This window comes from Lagopus leucura, unplaced genomic scaffold, assembly GCF_019238085.1.
Source record: "Lagopus leucura isolate 7727_CA_CO unplaced genomic scaffold, USGS_WTPT01 Super-Scaffold_810, whole genome shotgun sequence".
NCBI lineage: Eukaryota > Metazoa > Chordata > Aves > Galliformes > Phasianidae > Lagopus > Lagopus leucura.
The window spans coordinates 12,363,514-12,384,863 of NW_024962261.1; the positions used below are offsets into that span (position 1 = coordinate 12,363,514).

General features: G+C 39.2%; 1 protein-coding gene across 4 annotated transcripts in view; it reads right to left on the bottom strand.

Annotated features, from left to right (window-relative positions):
- Positions 1-4,602: 4,602 nt before the first annotated feature.
- The window catches only part of RHOBTB3 (Rho related BTB domain containing 3), a 28,169-nt gene continuing 11,421 nt past the window's right edge, over positions 4,603-21,350 (bottom strand). Inside the window, exons 4-12 of one of the 4 annotated variants that reach the window (XM_042866263.1) lie at positions 20,082-20,233; positions 18,024-18,135; positions 16,877-17,263; positions 15,337-15,449; positions 13,317-13,428; positions 11,245-11,418; positions 9,738-9,904; positions 8,426-8,522; positions 4,603-5,250 (exon numbers count right to left, since the gene is read on the bottom strand). In XM_042866263.1, coding sequence (XP_042722197.1) covers positions 5,135-5,250; positions 8,426-8,522; positions 9,738-9,904; positions 11,245-11,418; positions 13,317-13,428; positions 15,337-15,449; positions 16,877-17,263; positions 18,024-18,135; positions 20,082-20,233 — 1,430 coding nt within the window. In that variant the 3' untranslated portion in view covers positions 4,603-5,134. The remainder of the gene's footprint in view (positions 5,251-8,425; positions 8,523-9,737; positions 9,905-11,244; positions 11,419-13,316; positions 13,429-15,336; positions 15,450-16,876; positions 17,264-18,023; positions 18,136-20,081; positions 20,234-21,350) is intronic. The other 3 variants (XM_042866264.1, XM_042866265.1, XM_042866266.1) reach the window with 3 other exon arrangements.

The window sequence follows — 21,350 nt, forward strand, 5'->3', positions numbered from 1 at the left end:
TGGATACAGCACAACCTTACCAGCAGTGCAACACTCCAGCGATATTTCATTTCTTTTGCAGTGTCTTGCTACACTTCATGGGGAGAAAATACAATGCACTGACAATGCCAGTCTTACAAGCTGACCATAAAAGCATGAAATATTTCAGTCAGTTAAGTCCTTCTATATGTTGTACAAAGATCAGAGAATTTTTTTCCCCTCTTCTCCCATCAGGCCTCGCCACTCAGAGCATTCAGTGGCCAGAAGCTTGCCCACACCATTCTTTTCCTCGTAAGCAGTGGCTTCCCCACCTCACATTTTAAAACTGAATGCAAGGGCAAGATTAAGTATCAGTGTAAACTCATCGATGGGGTTGTTCTTAACCTCAGCTTGGAGAGAACTGCAAGAGGCCTGCTCTCCCCAGCTGTCCCACAGTTCTGCCCACCCTGCAGGCACTGAGGCCATCCTGCTTTCTTTCTCCTGGAGTCATTCCGAGCTTCAGGCACAAATGCAGCCTGTGGTGGGGCCTTGTGCAGGGTGAGCTCCTATGCTGGAGAGAGCATGGCCCCTACCATGTCACAGCCACTGTGCTGTGTTCCTTCCTCACTGCCACGTAGCTCACAGGGTATTGCACTCATCCCGTTTTTGCTTACCCAGTTTTTGCTTTTGCATTCCTCTGTCATGTTGCCTCTTGCTTCTGGTGAGCCAAAACAATTTCCTGTTTTCTTTCTAACCCTTCTTCAAACAGCTGAAACTGAAATTCAATAAATAGCTCCAACTCACATTCTGTTGTACTTTCATGTCTTTTCCCATCTCCTCCACATCCTCTGCACCTGCCGAGTCCCAGCACCAGTAATGCCCTGGCCCTGCTGCACAGCTGTGAGCTAGAGCTACCCCGTTTGTCTGAATACCAGAAAGTACTTGTTTATTGTAAGAGTGACTGAGCAATGGGACAAGCTGCCCAGAGATGTTGTTGTGTCTCCTTCCATGGAGACAAAAAGCCATATGGACATAATCCTGGGTAATGTGCTGTGGGGGTCCTTACTTGAGCAGGAAGCTTGGACCAGATGATCTGCAGATGTCCATTCCAGCCTTGACCATTCTGTAATTCTGTGGTTCTGTAAAAGACCTCCTGAGCCTCAGCAAAACACAGCAGCAGTTCTTGTTTTCCATGGTAAAGAAGCCATGTAGAGGCTGCATTTGTTGCAGAGGTGCTTGGGCAGCTGCCCTCTCTGGGGAAATATTCTGCAACAAGCATCCAAGTATTTGGAATTCATTTTGAGTTATTTCCAGTGTGTTACGAGCGTCCCTCAATTAGCAAGCAATAAATGGATTGGCTTTTCAAATAGAGTTGCAATATTGAGACCTTCCTGCCTCTTACTCAGTGGAATAGTGGAGCTGCTTTTTGTAATTATTCAGCTTTGTCTCATCTCATTTTCTGCAAATAATAAGCATTGTTGGGAGCTGATGAGACTGATCACTTGCTCTTTGCCGCATCACTAGCAAGAAAAGCTATGCAAAATACACATTTCTTGTTCTCCTTATATGACTGTAAGTTCAGAAATGAATAAGTAGCTAAATCCTTTTGGTCTAATACAGAACTATTCACCAAAACTTCATCTCAGACTGACATGAAGAGGGAGAAAACGTCACTGAATGGAGAGGGCCTTAGTTTAGGGTGTAGGGAAATATTGCAGTACAAAGTGATTTTTTCCCTCACTTATCACATCATGCATAAATGATAAGTTAATAAGCTATCAAAATATTTCCAACAGTAATCACAAATGTAACACAAATGAGACAATAATCATGAGAGCTAGCGAAAATCTTTTTATTTTGTAGCAAAATTTTAAATATTAAATCTAGTAGCGTGTACATTTAGTCATGGCATATTGAAAGAACAAGCATATGCATAACGGAGTAATGTTTTTTTCTTCTAATTCTGTTTTCCCAAATCAAATACACCAACACCTAATGGACTACAGCAGAAACTTTTTAATTATACTGTGGAAAACACTATTAGTGCAGAAATGCTTTTTATCAGTCTGTGTAGGTCTTAGTGCTGGGTTGGGACAAGCGTATGCATATACATGGCGAAAATTATACGGTGTAATCTATTACTTGTACAACTCCACTTCTAGAAGAGAATTTCAAGATCTATCTCCAATGAAGGATTCAGAAGTCAAATTTCCACCTAAATGTCTGTCCAACACTGTAATCTCAAGCCCTCTGAAACCTGCTCAGCTACTGCCTAAGGTTACCCACATTCACCACCTGCCTTTCTTTGAGCCCAACATTCCCAATGCTCTTGGAGTCAGGAGACGCTAGGACCTGTGCAACCCTCGTGAGTTGGCATCGAGACATTTGGGTCTCTGCCTGCTACCCCCAGGGCAGTGTAAGACATTTAGCTTAGAATGCCATCATGTTGAGGCAGCTGCTGGTTCTGTGGGTTCTGTCTAGATGTAAATCCTAGTTCTCACAGAGAAAAAAGCTCTGGGGCTGTTATAAAATCAAAAACTATTTCACTTTATAATACATTGTTTATCAGAACGTGGCAAGTCTATTTTAAAGTGAATAGGATGCTACTAATAGGATAACTGTGGATTACCTGCAAAACATCTTGAGCAATAATCTCCTACAGTAATAACACATCAGCTTTCCTCTGCCTTTTCAAATTCACTTGTTCAAATAACTCTTTCCAGCTGCTTCCTAAATTTTACTTTATGCCATATCAAAGATCCTAACATATTATTCATACAAAGTTATTCACAAATACCAAATTCGATAGGGCAGTAATTTCTGATCCATGATCTCTGTACTGTACTGCCTGTCAGAATACTAAAAAAATACTATTAGCAAATAGCCAAGCATCATGATCTACTCTCAGCTAATGTCAAGATTTTAAAAATAGTTTTAGGATAAACACATTTCTACAGAAAATCATCACACAGAATAAAATTGAGAATTACTCATTACAACTACTCTCAGAATTTAAATTTCTCTCATGTTCTATATTTGCAAGGTTAACATATCTCCACCTGATACAGGTGGCATTATGGGGATACTCAGTAAGGTGGAAAGCTGTCTTAATGCCTGAATAATATTATGTGGTAAGCCTGTGAATAAATAATAAATATCTTTATGCTGCCTGGATTCTCCGTATAAAACCTGTGATTACCACAATATCAAAATATTGGTTGGATACAAAGTTCATATAGCCATTAAGCCTACTTAAATGTCTATAAAACATCTGCATAAAGTTAAAAATAGTATTTCATCATATCTTAACTTAAATTACTGGCAAAATACTAACTTCTAGCAAAATAAGACTGAGAAAGCATTAAAAATTTAGGACTGCATGCAATGCAGGCAAACATTCACATAAATTTGCCTAATTTTGTACAAGAATTCAGTATGAGTCATAAAACCATATCATCAGTGAATGAGCTGGCTGCTGATACAGAAGCATGCATTGAGTGAGCATGCAGCCGGGCATCGAGGCAAGGTAAAGTTCAGCTGTTTGCCCATTTTTGTTCATGACTTTGTGCTCAGAGAAAGTACAAGTCTTACTCCTACCTAGCCAGCTAATTTATGCTTTTAAGGTGAATGACATAATTAGGAAAAAAAACCCTTTCTATTAATTCAAGTGCAATACATATTATTTTCCTAATCTTTTTTCATTTCTTTTTCAGTGATCTTGAAAAAGCAATGTAATGCTCTATATACGTGCAAGATGCAATGATATCTTGTCTTTTAATGAAATCTAAGGTCTCCTGACAAGCTAAAAATAAAAGTGATTTGTCATTCTTATATAAACTAATCTTAGAATTTCCAGCCTGCACTAGACAGAGAAACATTTTACTTTCTCTTTCCCAGAATAGAAGACATTGTTCCACTTTATGCAAAACATCGCCATAAAGAAACAACATTCCTTTGATTCTAGCGTGGAATTTGAAAAGAAGAATTTGCCTATGAAAATTTAAAGAAATGTTAGAAAAAAATGGTCATGTAAGCAGAAAGGATTCAGCTCCAGCAATTTGCAGTGCCATCTTCATCTCACAGACAGTTTCTTGGAACATCTGAGATGCTCTGCTCTGAAATTGGGGGAACACTCAGTATTTTTTCTTTGTCTTTCCTTTGTCTTTCTAGGCTCATAATACATAAGATAACACATAAGAAAACTAAGGGTAAATGGCAAAGTAGGATTGGAAAAAAAAAGTACAAGAAGACTGATAATAATGCTACACTCAGATAGATATTCAGTGTAAATGTTGGTTCATTTCTCATAACAGTAATACCTACTACAATATTAATGGTAAGAGAAATGAATAATTCAGATCTGTGATCCAAAGAACATGCTCTTAAAGGCTGTGTGCTGTTGAAGAGTCACCCTTTGCATAGTATTCAATATTCACTTCTTGTATCTGAGAAAGTAACCACGCATTCAGAAAGTATGGACATACAGTATGACCTCTCTAACAAAAGTGCTCTACAGATGAAAGCAGGCTATCTTATCTTACTTACTGGGAGGAAAAAGTATTTTTATTTCTAGACATTTGGCAGGCACTAAAGAATATACTGATGCATAGCATTCCCCAGGATTAAAATGTCTGATTATATAAGATTCCTACTGAAAGAAGGGAAAAATTTAACTTGGAATAGCAAATTAAAGCTTACTGAAGCATATATTAATCTTACTCTTTATTTTGCAAACCAATAAATTGCAGTAAATTTTAGTATACTGAGATATTATGAGTTGGCCTCTCAGCATCCAAGCAATGGTGATCTTATTCCTACTATACACAGATTTAGAAAAAAATACATTTTCAACACCTCAACAGCTGAAAATGACCATGACATCCAATTAAAAAGTGGAACAGATGTCAGTCATGACATGACCCAGTTTAAACCCTGTAAATGTGAAATCGTCATCCCTCAAAAATTCCTCATGACACATTTCTTACGGCTTTAAGGAAAAAAAAGCAGAATCGTTTATTACCAAACTGAAGCATATAGTAAGTGCGCTACAGTGTTGCATACAGTGTTCAAGGGCACATCAGTGTTCATTTTTTCTGCTGATACATTTATTGTACTTCATATGATCCCCATTTAGACATTTCCTAGCTGAGATGTACTTCCAGAATGTTCAGTCTCCTTACATTACTGCGCAGTGGCATTTCTGAGAGTGGATGTAATTCCTGTATTCAGCAAGTTGCTTCAGGTACATACTGGATGGCCATCTGTGCATCTCTACGAAACTGCGCTCCTCCACTAAACAAAGCAATAAATGAATTAACCATAATATATACACAGGCTGCAGAAATTTTCACAAATTTGTTTAAAAACATCATCGATAGAAATGCAAATAAAATAGTAAAGTTGAAATTACTGTTGTCCCTTTTGTCTAGATCTTACTGTAGTATACACAGTGTAAAAGTTTTTAGATGTTGTTCTCTTGCTACTGCCAGTAATAAATGTGTTTCATAATAAAACAGATGTAACACTTATTAAAGAGAGAAGGAAGATCATCCTAAAGAAGAATATTCTTTATCCTCAGAAGATAACTAAACATGGGAATCAACCACAGGAGCTTTTCATGCTGAAACACTACAAAGGAGGGTATTTCAATTTCTATGCCAATAGTTTGTCTTGAGACTACAAAAAAAACAAGGTGAAGAGGTCAGTTAACAAGTTAGCAAGATTTTTGTCTTTCATTCCACATTTTCTGTCACTGACACCATAAAATCACATAATAGAGTCATTAGTCACAATACTTAGGTAAAATCTCCTTGCCTTTGCACAAGTATGCATTTTCATCCCTACACTCCAGCCATACCCAAATCATCTGGCACCAGTCTCAGACCAAGTGGGAAAGAGATCAAAGTATGGAAGAGATCTTGAAGAGCACTGAGGCAGGGAAGTTACATCAGTAACAAGCAATAGGAAGGTATATTAGTAATAGGCAATAGACAACATCTTTCATTTATCTTCTGCAGAATGCAGAGGTGCCTTTGAAGATTTCAATATTTCACCTACAGAGAAGGTAGTAGTAATCAGCTCCCTCATGATCCACTGTTCTCCTTGAAACTGGTGATGATGTTATGTGATGATGTTCTGAATAATACAGGTCACCTGCCAGTAACTGCTGCCAGCTACCAGTGAGTTTCCATCAGGGCTGTGCCTGTTAGAGTACTGGTGTCCTGCAAGCTAGAACAGAATGTTTTAACCTGGTGCATATGTTTTTACATTTGCACCCTCATTTCTTGCTTCCAGGTTTCTCACTGCAAGTTTGATGGAGCAGGACATGCTGATCTCTCAATGAGTTGTATGGAAGTGGCTCATAGGAAAGAGAAAAGCAAAGGGAAGACTACATACGTGCTGATAGCAAACTTCAAGGACTACCAGCCAACTCTCTGGATGCCCTTTTCCCACAAGTAGATCCATGGCTGCTTTCCCAGAGGCTGAGCCAACTGGGTACCAGTCACAACTAGCAATTTCAGAAACCTCCACAAACCAACAGCTACACCAGCTCTGGGTGCTTTACGCATGGTGGAGGCAGGAAACTCCAGGCAATGGCTCAGCAAACATATGGCATGGTGATACTCTACAGCTCATCCCCAAGTTATTTGGGCATTGTCAGAGCATGTCCTGACTGTAGACACTTCTACAGTGTCATAGCAGGCTTGTAAAGACTGATACACACCTCTGTAACTGCATATGCAAGCAGAAGCACCCTTACAACTTTCCACAGCAGAAAACAATCTTCTAATAAAGATTTTACTGCTGATATTGACAGTGAGAAACAGCATCAGCCCTAAAACCTTTAGAAAAAACTTTCCATAGATCAGTGTCCTGTCTGACAATGCTCTGGTAGCACTAAGAAGTAATTTGAGTGTGAAAAGTCAGTGAATGTTCAGTGAATTTGGACTACTCTAGGGATTGCCTATGTAGGTCTGAGTATCAGATGCAGCTGTGAATGAGGTAGTAGCACCTTTGTAAATACGATAAGAGGGTTAGAGTTTTCAGTTTTCTGAGTCAGAATACAATGGGGGAAAACAAATGAAGTAACAGGCTGCTTAACAGGCTGTCCACAGAGGTTGTGGAGTCGTCATCCCTAGAGATGTTCAAGAAACACATAGATGTGTCACAAAGGTACATGGTTAGTGGACATGGTGGGGGTGGGCTGACAGTTGGACTAAATAGTCTTAGAGGTCTTTTCCAACATTAATAATTCTGTGATTTTATGATTCTAGTAACAACAGCCCCATATAATTTTTATCCCACTGTAAAGCGGGAAGGTAGCTCTGCCTAGATGAATCCCTGCAGTGACCCATAAGCGACTGGGTCTTTGTTCTCTTGTACATCAGCAACAGAAAGCCAGAGGCAGCTCCCAAATACACCAAACTGAGGGAAAAACCTGATTTCTACACATTCACGAGAACCTTAGAGTAGCTGAGATTGTAGCAAATGCAGTTCAAACACACTCTGACACCTGAATCAGGAGGCAGAGGATCAAACCATGAGCCTCCATGTGAATTATTCACCAGCACAGCTGCTCTTCTCTCACTCATCATCCAATTCTGACTGTACAAAATAGGTGTTTCAGAAAGGGGGCAGATGGCCCACTGGAGGATGAAACTCATGTCCAAATGAAGCAGGGAGGACCCAGCTCTCCTTTCTCTGTTTGTAACAATCAGAAGCCATCGGTCATCACACATATATGTGAGTCCGAAAGTCTTACATATTTAAGACTTGCAATATGTAGATTTTGCAAACGAGGAAAGAAAACTTTTAATCAATTTTTGTTGAAATGGAAAGAGTTGCACCTGTCAAGAACACACGTCAGAGTGACAAAATAGATTAAAAAAAATGGACGAATCTGAAATTACATGTCAGGATACAAACTCTGTATTGGAAAACAAGTACCAAATCCCTGGAAGAGTTTAGGTTTATTTACTTCAGTATTTATTAATTAAAAGTTAGTTAGATTTCAAAACATCTGCTGGATAGTACCACGAGAATCCTGTTGTCTACCTACAAAAAATTCCATATCTTCAAACAGCATGTATTGGGAGTGACTCAATAGTTTCAATAATGGGTACAGGCTAAACAAGCTTATATGCATGAGTGTGAAAGGGATGTCATGTGATGATCAAAGTGCCCAAGCTGATTCAGAGACAGGAGGGATTGGCTATGCTGGTCATCACAACAGGAATCAAAAGACAAATGTATGAAGTGCTTACTGTGCTGCTCTTTATGTGTCTCATTGTGAGACTCACAATGAGGTGGTGGATCATCTGGTTCCAACAGATTTTGGATTGTTCTACACAGTATATCGAGAAAAGTCCTACTCATAATGCAGAAATATTATTATTCAGTATCTCAATTTTGGTCTTAGCAGAATTTTAAAATTTGTATTTTTAAGAAGTGATCTGGAAACAGCTACCTGAAAGATCTTGAAATTCAGGCTTTTGACTGAAGATGAGGTAGTTAGTGGCAATAAAATGAAGAAGCCAAGTGGAAAGGCAATCAGAATTGTGAAACTGCAAGAAGGAAATACAAACAATAATTTAATACTATCGAGTCTAAAAGAAAAGAGAAAAACAACCACATTTCCCATGACAAAATATTTCAGATTACCACTATTATCATAGCATTCCATTAAATAAAGTTCTAAGAGGAGGAGTTGAAAGGGACATTGACAGAGATATGTAAATGGGCACAGATCCATGAATGAACAATAAAACTGCTTCCTCCAGCTGTCTGAACTAACCCCTGGGTCTCCTTTTGGTGATGAATCTTGAAATGTTTGGCTTCTGTGCAGTAGAAGAGCTTCAGAGAAAGGAGGGTGAGGAAGATCCTCTGCTTCCACTTTGCCTCAGTGTGCTAGGTAGCTCCTGCAGCTTTAATCCATCAGGAGCAGAACTGAATCTGGGTGTTTCCTCCTGTGTGAATGTGCTAGGTGCACTCCGATTATTTGGACCAATTTAGAAGCAGCAACAAAGCCCAGTGCCATAACACACACAGTTAAAAAGTTGATGAGACATTTTAATTTCTGGGAATCTCTACACATTTACTCAAACATAGGCACAAAAGGGAAACATTTTTTAAAGACTGCTTTTTAGAAACTACAGTTTAAAAAGCAGGTTGCTTATATAGGTATCTCCCAGATGTGATCATTTAAATTTGCTTTTTTCTCACATGAATGAGGCATGATGCTATTTCTTCTCCACAAAATCCCATTTCTGTAAGAGAATATCTTTCTTGAGACTTGTAAACATTTTGTTTTTCTCTTTTGCTTTCCAAATCAGCCCTTTCTCTATCTGTTTTTATTTCCAGCCTTTTCTTTTCACTCAATATCTATTAATCAGGTGAGATTTTCTGTGGCTTTTGGATATAGTACAGTTTACCTTTTTCAACTAAAAGAGGAGGTAGTGCATCTTCAGTTGCCTTTAACATTCTCTTTTGGCAGAAATTAAGCTTAATCACTGCAATGTGTCATTGGTGAAGAAAACTGCACAGAATATGGCATGACTGCACATTCTGCAATAAAAGGCTGAAGAAGACTCTTTTTTTGCCACCCTTGTGCCACCAGAAATTCCTGTGCACCAGATTATAAATCAACACTTGCCCTCAGAAGTGAAATTGTTAAGTTAATCAATATTTTAACAGTTACATTAAAAAAAAATTCTCCCCCTCCCTCGCAGCTAATAACGGTAAACATATATATACTCTTCTTTATTATAAGAAAGTAATACCTTAGCTTTTTTGAGCAAGCTAACAATGCTGAGACTTGTGGATGCCAGTTCTCTGCTAGGCATGCTCTGGAGCTGTGTGATAATGTAGAGCTCACAGATATGCTGGAGCCTCATTACTTGGTACATCTCCGCACAGATCAAGAGGGACATAGCTTGGAGAATACTGGCTGAAACAAACAGCAGAACATCAGTTACACATACTTTACTTATCTGAGAAGATGATTGAAGCTGCTTTTTACAGTCTTTTAAACATTCAATGATGGACGCGAAATCAAAATGCTCCTGTGTTCTTTTATTTTTCATTACTATCATTATAGGTTAGTTTTGTCACTATTTTCCTGGTAAGGTATTTAAGTAGCAGGAAAAAGGCTAGTTGGTAAATGTTTAGAGGGCAAATATAACAAACTGTAGTCAATTTCATATGTCTTGAAATGCTAAGTCAGATGCTGCTGACCTCCTTAAAACTAGTGATAATTAGAACGATGAAAGTTTGTAACTTTCAAAAGAAAACATCTGTAATACTTGTAAGAGAAAGTACAATCAAAAAAGAGACTGAAGAGGAAAGGCAGCAAAATTATTTAAAAAATGCTGTAGAGATTGCTTATTTCACTCAGTGGATACTGAAATGTTAGGAGGACTGAAAAGGGAACCCTGAAAAAAGACTAACAGCAAAACAGAATTATTTAAGAAGAAAAAAAGAAACAAAATTACATACAGCGCCACCATTCATTTTATCAAAGGGAGATTATCTGTAATTAATTCACATTTCATATTTAAGAAGGCTTTTCTTCTCATTAAAGATAAGAAATAAAGAAATTTAGTTCATTACTCTTGACAAATATTCCAGTTTAAATATAATTAGAGGTGCTTTATATACAAATAAGATATTAATGTACACCAATGAAGTATTCTTACAAGTTAACTTTATTTATATAAAGCATCACAAAATATATGCCAACCAAAATTAAAATTTTGAAATGAAACTCAGAATTCAGATTAGAAAGCAATACTACTTTGGTGTAGAGAGAAAATTCAGAATGTTTTAGTGGACAAGAAACAGAATTTCACACTTTTTATTCAGTTTTGCTATGTAAGCATAAAATGATTACAGCACTGCCCTCTTGGCATATTGGTTTTAAAATCAAAGAATCATGGAATGGCCTGGATTGAAAAGGACCACAATGATCATCTAGTTTCAACCCCTCTCCTATATGCAGTGTCACCAACCACCAGACCAGGCTGCCCAGAGCCACATCCAGCCTGGCCTTGGATGCCTCCTGGAATGGGGTATCCACAACCTCCTTGGGCAGCCTGTTCCAAGGAATACTTGAATAATACTTGAATTAATCTGATTTATTTTTTATCACCAACATTTTTTTGTTGTTGTTGAGACATTATCCAGCAACCTACTGCTATTTCTTAATGCAATAAATGCTGCATCACTTTCTATCCATTCATTTTTAATAACTCAACATGGAGTAATGTATATATTTTAAAATTTTCTTACCTGGACAGCAGGAGTCGGTATAGAGATACTCTAGAAAGGAGAGGAAAGTGTCTTTGGAAACCCCATACACTGGAACCAGAATACTATTTGCTTCTAGATAATTACCATTAAACATAGCTGCCATTACCTCACAGCGAGCTACCAGAACTGCTCTGTGGGCTGGTACAGTTGCACCTGCAGGATGCAAGAGAAAAATCCATGACAAGTTTATATACATGGTATGATCTTGATGCTAAGTCTTCAGACTGTATACATATCAACTATGATGATTACGAGCAATTTTTTTTTTTTAAATTAACAATATCATATAGATAATTAATAACATTTTCATTTTGTGCCATTCAAGATGTTTACATTTATCTAATAGCCACTAGCAAATGCAGGCATCACACCACCAGATAAGATCCTGAAGAGAAATACCGAATTTCTTATTACAATTGGCTCCTCACAAGTGTTCCAAATAGGTCAACATTTTGTCAGCCAGAAACACTGATGTTCATTGCATGTTCATCAGCAACCCAACTGGTAACAAATGTGTGTTTTAGTCCAACTTGCACATAACCACACAAAACAGGGGAAGGTAACATATTACAGATAACATTCTGTTTAATTCATTACACCAACATAAATTTATCTAGACCAACTTTTTCACCTAGAAGTCGTTTCTTAATCATTATCTCTTGAAAACAGTGGTCATACATTATTCCATTTATAATATTTACAAGTGAATCATGCCCTCCACTACTGGAAGACACAGTAAACAGCGGGGTTTTTCAGCCTCCTCTCGAACACACCTATCGTCCAAGACATCAGTGCCAACACACAGACTTCCTCGGAGTTCAGCTGAACTCAGCAGTCCTGCCTGACAAACAAACATTGGCAGGACAGCAACCATGAAAAGAATGAGGACTTGAGTCAGAGGTACGTGATTTCATCAGATTGTAAGAAACATGCCAACTGACAGCTAAGATAAGTACAGCACGTGCGCCTACACAGAAGTCAGTTTTAATTTCCTCCTCAACCACAACCTTGCCACCTACCCAACATTTTCATAACATCTGCTATTTCCTCATTTTTGTTCTCTTTCTATTCACTTGTGCTTCTTTTTCCTTTCCTCCTGAGCTGCACTACAGACTATACTAAATGGAGTATCACTTGGTAATCACTCAGTTTTAGTGTAATAATTGCGATTTTTGAATTAGTGAAAAATCCTGGAAGATTTATCAAATTAAAAAAATAAGCCTACATTTTCTTACTGGACAAATGTGCTTTTTTAAAAAGGTACAAGTTGAGTCAATTGGCAGCAATTTTTGTTCTGTAAAATATACAATAGTAATACGGTTTCATCGAATTCCCACAGAGACTTTCAGGAATGGGTCACTGAGCTGAAGTGCTCATGTCATTAGATTCAACATTATGATTTTGTTCTCATTTTCAAAGATTATTTTTTTTAGCTTTTACTACATTATTAAACAGAATATTTAGAAGGAATCTGCCTGTCCCCATCTGCTTATTTTTTGAGAGATTAATGTTTCGTATTTGGCTCTGAGATTTGAATCTAAAATAATTAAACAACCGTTAAACTCTAAAAGACCACTTCTGCATGAAGAGTGGGCATGAGAAAACCATTAGCATTTAAAACACAACCTAATTCTTATTCTCAAAAAACATGCATGTAAAAAATCTTTTTATAATCTTTTTTGCATTTAAGAGTGAAGGCATTTTTAATTTCTGAAAAAAGTCACCCATGAGACAGTGCTGTGATGTACGCTCCTCGCAGACTAAAGGAGAGCTGAGGGCTGTACAGAAGCGTCTCCTCATTTTGCTAGGCTACCAGAAATACACATAAATCTGAGTGGTACAATCTGTACCAACACAGGCAGACAACACCAAGCTCAACAAACTGCTGAGTGCAGACACTGCCCCAGAGCTTCCATTCAGACAAGTGCTACTGATAAGCAAAAAACGGTGGCAGGAAAGTGCACGCATTTTCTCAGTTTTGATTCAGTTTCTGTCATTCCCAGTTCCTTTCAGAGAGGAGAATTGCTGGTGACATGGAAGAGTAGAGGTACCTTGTATTGTGAAGATGACATCTGCCAGGACAGGCGTGTTAAAGAACAGCCTGAGCGAGGTACTGTACAGACGCTTTATCTGGTGAGATTGGCAGTCCCGCAAACTGTTTACCTGCAAATTAAATTATCAAAAAGTGATTACAAAATATCATTTATGTGAGGAAATTAAGCAACAGTCTTTCACTATCTGTTTTATGTAATTCTACCCAACAACATCCTTCACATCTGCTACTCTGCAACCCTCCTTATCATTTCAGCCCCAGGCCCAATCCATTTCTAGTCCTCAAAGTTTTGCAGAAAAAAAATTTAAACATGAAATAGAAGTATTCTGAAAGTATAACAAAAGCCTTAAGGAAAACAACAACAAACAAAATCCAATCCCATCCTCCCCTCTCTTCCCCCTGCCCCCTTCCCCCCCCCCCCCCCAAAAAAAAAAAAAAAAAGCTGGGTTGATTATCTTACAAGATTTCACGGCTTTATTTATTTATTTATTTATTTTCCCCCACATCTGTGAACAGTTTGTCTCTGGATGCTTAGTCTGACAAGACTACCTCTGAGAGATCAGAAGCTTGGAATAGCTCAGTTACTTTTGATTCTTATATTGCTGATCTTGATTTCAAGACGACTTCCCATTTACACTGACAGAAACTGTGTGCAAGTGCTAAAGTTGGAGAATATATAAAAGCTATAAATAAATGGCTGTTAAAACTGATTCTATACTGCAAGTTTCTATTGGCACAATTAACTAAATATAAACAATATTTTACTGCAAAATCATTAGCTGAATTAAACACCTTAAGCAATAGGCAGATTTCTGCGTCACATTTATAAGGGAAATCAAGTCTTTCAATCTCTTGCAGAAGCAAAATTTCTGGCACCTACTCAGGAAAGTAAAGCTGCTCTGGACAGCCCTTACTACATGAGAATTAGGAACACATCATCATACTGTTAGACAGTGCATTAAGCTATAAATAAAGTAATCCTTTAGGGAGATCTACTTATGTGCTTTTTAGTGGTTACATTCCTTCAGCACATGACCTCAGCACCTCTATGCTTCTGTGTTGTAAATTCATATAACAACCTACTTTACAAAGCAGTAGAAGACCAAGTAAACAAAACTGAGTGTAAAACGCAGATTGATGAGGAAGAATTTTCTGAGAACTTCTGTAACTGTTTCTACATTCTTCTGGGCAGAAAAAAACTGGATGAGGTTTAACAAAAGCAAGTGTAGAGTCTTGCATCTGGGGAGGAATAATTGCATGCACCAGTACAGGTTGGGGGATGAGCTGCTGGAGAGGAGCTCTGCAGAGAGGGATTTGGGTGTCCTGGTGGACGACAGGTTGGCCATGAGCCAGCAGTGTGCCCTTGTGGCCAAAAAGGCCAATGGCATCCTGGTGTGCATTAAAAAGAGCGTGGCCAGCAGGTCGAGGGAGGTGATCCTCCCCCTCTACTCTGCCCTGGTAAGGCCTCATCTGGAGTACTGCGTCCAGTTCTGGGCTCCCCAGTACAAAAAGACAGGGATCTCTTGGAAAGAGTCCAGCGGAGGGCCACAAAGATGGTGAAGGGCCTGGAGCATCTCTCCTATGAAGAAAGGCTGAGTGAGCTGGGTCTGTTCAGCCTTGAGAAAAGACGACTGAGAGGGGACCTGATCCAGGTCTATAAATATCTAAGGTGTGGGGGGCAGAATGGCGAGGCCGGACTCTTTTCAGTGGTGAGTGGAGACAGGACAAGGGGAAACGGCTGGAAACTGCAGCATAGGAAGTTCCGCACAAATGTGCACAAGAACTTCTTTACAGTGAGGGTGACGGAGCACTGGAACAGGCTGCCCAGGGAGGTTGTGGAGTCTCCTTCTCTGGAGATGTTCAAGACCTGCCTGGATGCCTACCTGTGTGACCTGGTGTAGGGAACCTGCTTTGGCAGGGGGTTGGACTCGATGATCTCTGGAGGTCCCTTCCAATCCCTACAATTCTGTGATTCTGTGATTCTGTGAGACATGTTACCCTAAGTGTGTTAGATGTACCTTCTCCGGAGTTTTCAGGATACATTTAACTTTCTCAAGCACATGTTCAGTTTTTTCAGAATCTTTCAACTTCTTTCTTATATTTTCCTCTAATCTCTCCCACTGGAAAGCACCTGTAAGAAAACCAGGTGAAGCTGACTTATAAATAGACAAGGCACAGCACTCAGCAGGCAGAGATAATTTGCTATCAGCGTCAAAAACATCCTGCAGAAATGACATTTTTTGCACATAGATCAGCTGGATATTTTCTCTTAGGAAATAGAAGATACAGCCACTCAAGTTTTCATGATAACTTAGAGATGACTTTTACAGTGATGCTACCAAGTATGGACAGTGTGGTTGAGGCATCGGGAATGTTTCCTGTGTCACTTACTCTGGGGAAACTGGCTTAGCAGGAAGATTGGACTAAATCATCTCCAGAGGTCTCTATGGTTCTGTGATTCTGTGATCTTTCTTGCTTTCAGAATGGGTTTCTTGTGGTTCCTCCCATCTGAACCATCACATATTGCAGGAAAGCATTCAATACTGAATGCTTTACTATCTATGAGACTTCCATAGTATCTGAATTGCTTTGTAGGTGCCTCAACCAGAAAAGCTCCATGCGCAGTCATGTTCTGAATACTGGTAACTTAAAAAAGCACATGATTTACAACAGATTTCTTTCTCTCTGATTTTCAGAGTCAAACTGATGGTACTCTGTTATGCATCTCAATAGCTTTCTTTCAAAAATTAATCTAAGCTAAATATTTCAAAAATTCGTCAGAGTTAAAATGGCCTTCTGATGGCCTGTGAAGGCTCTGAAGGCCTAAACTGTCAAAAAATTATTTGCAGTAAATAATAGTATTACTAAACCTGAGCTGCAGTTCAGGTGGCAGTGGTCAAAGGAAAAATTACGGAAGCACAAATTTTATCCTTGTACACTTTGCTGTGGTAGTTTCAAAGACAGTTGGAGTTTTTTGGCATCTTTCAATTGTCTGGATGGCTGATCTCATTTAGGTGAGACCACTGCCTATATTTAACTGATAGCAAAATACTTGGAATGTATAGAAGTGCTCTGCGTTCAGACCAGTTATCACTGTTTTCTCTGGAGTACCACCATATACAGAAGAGAAAACAAGACAGTTTTACCTCTGTAACCCTGCATTCTCTTCTACATGTTGAGAGAATGCAGTCAATCTAAATGTTTTCTAAAAATATTTAAAAACCCTGGAATGTGAAACTGTCACAAGGTCTACATTTTATTAGTAAAGCTTTGAATATAATTTATAATTGACTTTGGCTTGTAGAAATTGTTAAGTAAAGTATTAAGCTTTGTTCATTAGATCAGGAATGACAGCTAATTTAGTTTTGAAATTACACGTGGGTAAAGGGCTTCTTTCATGTTCTGTTGCTAGTGATCACAAGGGATAAGGTAGGTGCAGCAATGCAGCATGACCCATTGACAGCTAAAGCATGCTTCTTCAGTTAATGCATGTGCTCCTGAGCAGGACATTTGCTGTAGCAGCAGAACTGAGCAGATGGGCCCATTTTCACAGGGTACCTGAGTAGATGAAGTGCAGGATGTCCGACAGACAGGAACAGAAGTCAGAGTCCTTAACGACCACCCTGACAGGCACACTGCACGGTGGCACACCATGAGGAGTGAGCAGCCCAGCCCCAGCCTCCACTGCAAACAGGTTCTGTGCTGTGCGCAGGATGGAGGGGTCATGGATGTCCGCCGGACTCTTCACATCAAAGAGCAACATGAAGACGTGGCTCACCGAGCACAAGATGACCTTGTGAGCTTTCACCACTTTGCTGGAGTCTTCTGAGTAAAAGGCCACATCTGCACACTGGCAGCAGAATAGCAAGTTGTGCAGGTCGGAGTCGTAGTGCGAGGCTTCGCCTTTTAGAATGGGCATTTTTTCTGTGAGAGTTAAGAAGCAGTCTGTAAAATTGTGGCAATTATTACCTACAGAATATTTTCTCCCAGAAATCTGATCAAATCAAGGACAATTTTTGAAAACAAAATTGGTAAGAAAATATCTTACATGCAATTTCAATACACTTAGTAAATTGCTACAGTGGTGGAAATATCTAGTAGAACATGTTCAGTAAAAGATGTCCACCCTCTTAGAAAACCTCTTAAGGCACTCAAGTTCAAAACAAACCTTGGCAGCGAATGCCAAACATCATGATCAGAGTGGCTTTCTAGTAGGCACAAGAAAAGATAAATACATTCTGAAAGGTAAACACTTGTCAGTGATTACTGCACTGGATATGTGCATCAGATGCTTGGAAACTAGGTGCAGTAGCTCAAGTGTAGCTGTACACACATTTCCCTTGTTTTATTTTCAGCAAATAAAAAAGTTACTTGCTGAAATCCTACAACAAAGCATTAGCTAATTACTGCCTTTTTAAATGTATCTGTAAATCTTTTACATAAAGCTTGTATCAATATGTACATTCATGTTTTTTTTGTCAAGTATATGAGAAAATGACACCTATTTTTGTCTAAAATATATTAAAGTCCACTGCAACATTGCACAGTTCTCAAATTAATTAAACCAGCACTAAGAGACTGTCCAAATAGAGCAACATAACCAGAATAGCTGATGACAGGTAGCACAGCTCAGAATAATTACCACAAAATGTTAACTGTATAAAGAACACCACACACACAGCAGAGACCAGACATCGGCCAGCACCTGGCTGTTCCAGCTGAGGTGGCTGCACTCGATGGCACTTCTGGGTCTTTTTTCTTTTCTTCATTTTTTCAGATGACTTCTGATTCAAACTTTGGATCATAAAATATTCCAGCTAGAACATGAAGCATATTTTTAAGAAGTCCTATTAATTTAAGAACAAACTAGACATGAAACTAAGGACAATGAGTGGATGCTATATGGAGGACTGAACTGGCAGCCATTACAAACGGTTATCCAGGTTGCCAGAGTCCTAGCACTTCTTTAACAGTATAATGTACCAAACTTAATTGGAATTGGCATAATGTAAAAGATGATTTATTCAAATGGCAGTGTTTTTTTTTCCCCTTGTATTTAATCTCCTCAAAAATGACAGGCATGAAGATATTCAATCTATCAACTTCCAGTGGTTGCGAATTATACAATTACAGAGAATAATAAGACTTAGTAAGAATCAGGAGCAAGTAATGGAAACAACAAAGCCATACATGAGCTCTTCAGCTTGCAGCTAACCAGCACCACACAATGCCTAATGCATATGTGTCCAGTCCACTAGTTTTACTTTTTTTGTCCTCTTTTTCTAACTTCTAATGAAAAATATATATAAAAAAAGAAGCTTTGTTATTTGACATTAACTACATCATATACTTTATATGCAGTCTGAGATGATTCCTCTTTACTCAGTGTGGCCCAGGCAAGCCAAGAGGTTGGACACCCTGCTGTAATGTGCATTCTGGAAAAATCACGTTACAACATGATCTGTGTGAGCAAGGTTTGTTTTACCACAGGACACAGCAAGCATGATCACTGCAATAAAATTGTACTACAGGTGAAATTGTCCGTTTTACAAGAGCAAAGAGGTGTAAAGGGTAGCTTTGTTCTAGTTAAAGGAGGTGTTAAACAATTCTAGCATCCAAGGTGCACACAGTACTTTATAAGAACCAGCAGACCTGCTTGGACAAGACGTAGAGAGGATTCCTTGTTTTTAATCAGAAACGAATGCATCCAATAAAAATTGACTAATTGATGTGTCAGATATGTCAAATGACTATCAGGCCCCATGGAAAAACACTGCATTATTACTTCAGGGGCTATCGTAAAGATCATGTGAAATCACTGTACCAAATTACTGCATTTTTTTTCTCCAAACCCAAATGCTACCAGGGAATTAAATAAAAGATACATTTATTTTTAAAATGCTGTTTAAAACATCTCATAAAACTGAAAATCAAACATTAAGCTGAAATAATTTTATAAAGACAAATAAATCTGGAAGTTTGAAACTGCTTAGTGGATCTCCTTGTACCCAGAAGAATGAAAAAGGAAAATGCTGGTTATAGGTGAAGTGTATTTAACAAGCTTTTCAGCTTCTGTCTCATATGAGTTTACTGCAGCTGACACTGGCTTCTGCTTGGGATTAAAATCACTGAATCATTAAAGCTGGAAAAGGCCACTAAGATCACTAAGTCCAACCATCAGTCTATCCCTACTGTGCCCACTAACTTTGTCTCTCTGTGCCACATTCACACATGTATCAAACACCTCCAGGGACCCTGACTCCATCACCTCCCTGGGCAGTCTGTGCCAGTGTATTGCCACTCTTTCCGAAAAGAAATTTTCCCTAACATCCAAACTGAACCTCCCCTGGCACAACTTGAGGCCATTACCACTTGTCCTATTGCTCATGCCTGAGGGAAGAGCTTGACCCCCGCCTCTCTACAACCTCATTTCAGTGAGTTGTACTGAGCAATACACCCCCACCTTAAGCCTCCTCTTCTCCAAATTGAACAATCCCAGTTCTTTCAGCCGCTCCCCATAAGGCTTGAATGAGAACTGAGAGACAACAACAATATGCTAAAAAATCAGTCACTTCAGCAACCTTATCATTTTCATTTTACAAGTGGGACAACAGTGAGGGAGCAAGAGATGAAAGTTGAAAAAAATAATAATCAGGATATCATAGAGTTATCAAGTTGGAAGGGACATATGGAGGTGACCCAATCAGCTGCAGCTGCAGCCCAGGTCTGAGCTCAGTGTTGGACTGAACCGTGTCACACTCACCACGCCTCCAAAGTATTTTTGTATGTAGAAGTCATTGAGAGCATGCAGCTCCAGGTAGGTGGCTCCAAACTCCTTGGCCAGCTGGGCCCCTTCAGAAGTAGTGACGCAGTTCCTCCTGTCCAGAGTGCACAGTGGGCACGTACAGGGCACTGCTGGGAAACAGGGACATGGGTGAGCCACTGTGCTCCAGCAATTGGAATACTTCCTAAAGAGTTCTAAAGATGTTCTGTTCAGACAGTAACAAAGTGCGAAGTGGGAGCAGTTATTTTCTAGTAAGAAATCTATAATCATGGCTAAAAGAACAACTTCTTTGTAATCAGTTCAAAATGTTATGCAAAATGCTACACAAAACCCAGTTTATTCTACATTCACATTGTTTTAAATGCCATTTACATTCAATTTAAATTCAGTGCAAGGCAGAGAATTTGAGTAGGACGTTCTGAAATCTGCACAGAAATCAAGCAGTGCCTTCAGAAATCTGGTTTGGGTTGGGTCCTGTGTGTCCTTGTGTCCACACGCATTGTTCTGGCCTGCAGGCACCGCCATGCATTCTCACTCTCCAGCCTGTTGCAGTGCAACCTGTTCACACAGCTCTCAGCTATGGAAAATTTTCCACTGCCTGTCCCAGCTGCTGTGAGCACATACGTGCAGCAGAATACGGCTCATTCACATATATTTTGCATATTACTTAATGCCAAGATAGGTGCTCTCGAAGACTATAAAAAACCTGATTAAAATCTACTAGCCACCCAAGTGCAACTCTGCTTAACGCCTGTAAGAACTTACCTGTAAAAATGTGTGTTCAGATACAATGCACACGCTCTAGACTAGTTTCCACTGCTCTGACCCATGGATAGCATGCATTAACACTGCCTTTTTTATTTCTTTTGGCAGCAATACTTGCTGCGACAAAGGATTAAGCTCTTAGTAATTGTGCAAGCAAGCTGCTGCGCTCGCACATACTGCTCCGAAACAAAAGGGCTCTCTGTGAGCCCAAGTGGGTCGCAGCCAGACCTCTCCCACGCTGAGCCTGTTCAAGGAGAGAGGCAGGGAAAAACTGGACAGGGAAAATGCCAGTAGCAGTCTGCCAGGCTGGCAGGACCTGTGCTTCAAATAGCAACAGCAGGTAAGAGAAGGAGCTGGGGAAGCCCAGCACCACCTCATCAAGACCTTACCTCTTGAATGGCAGATTTATTACCCTGGTATAAATCAGAGCATGAAAACATCTTGTTACGGCTTGTGGTTTACTTGAGTCAATAACAATTATAC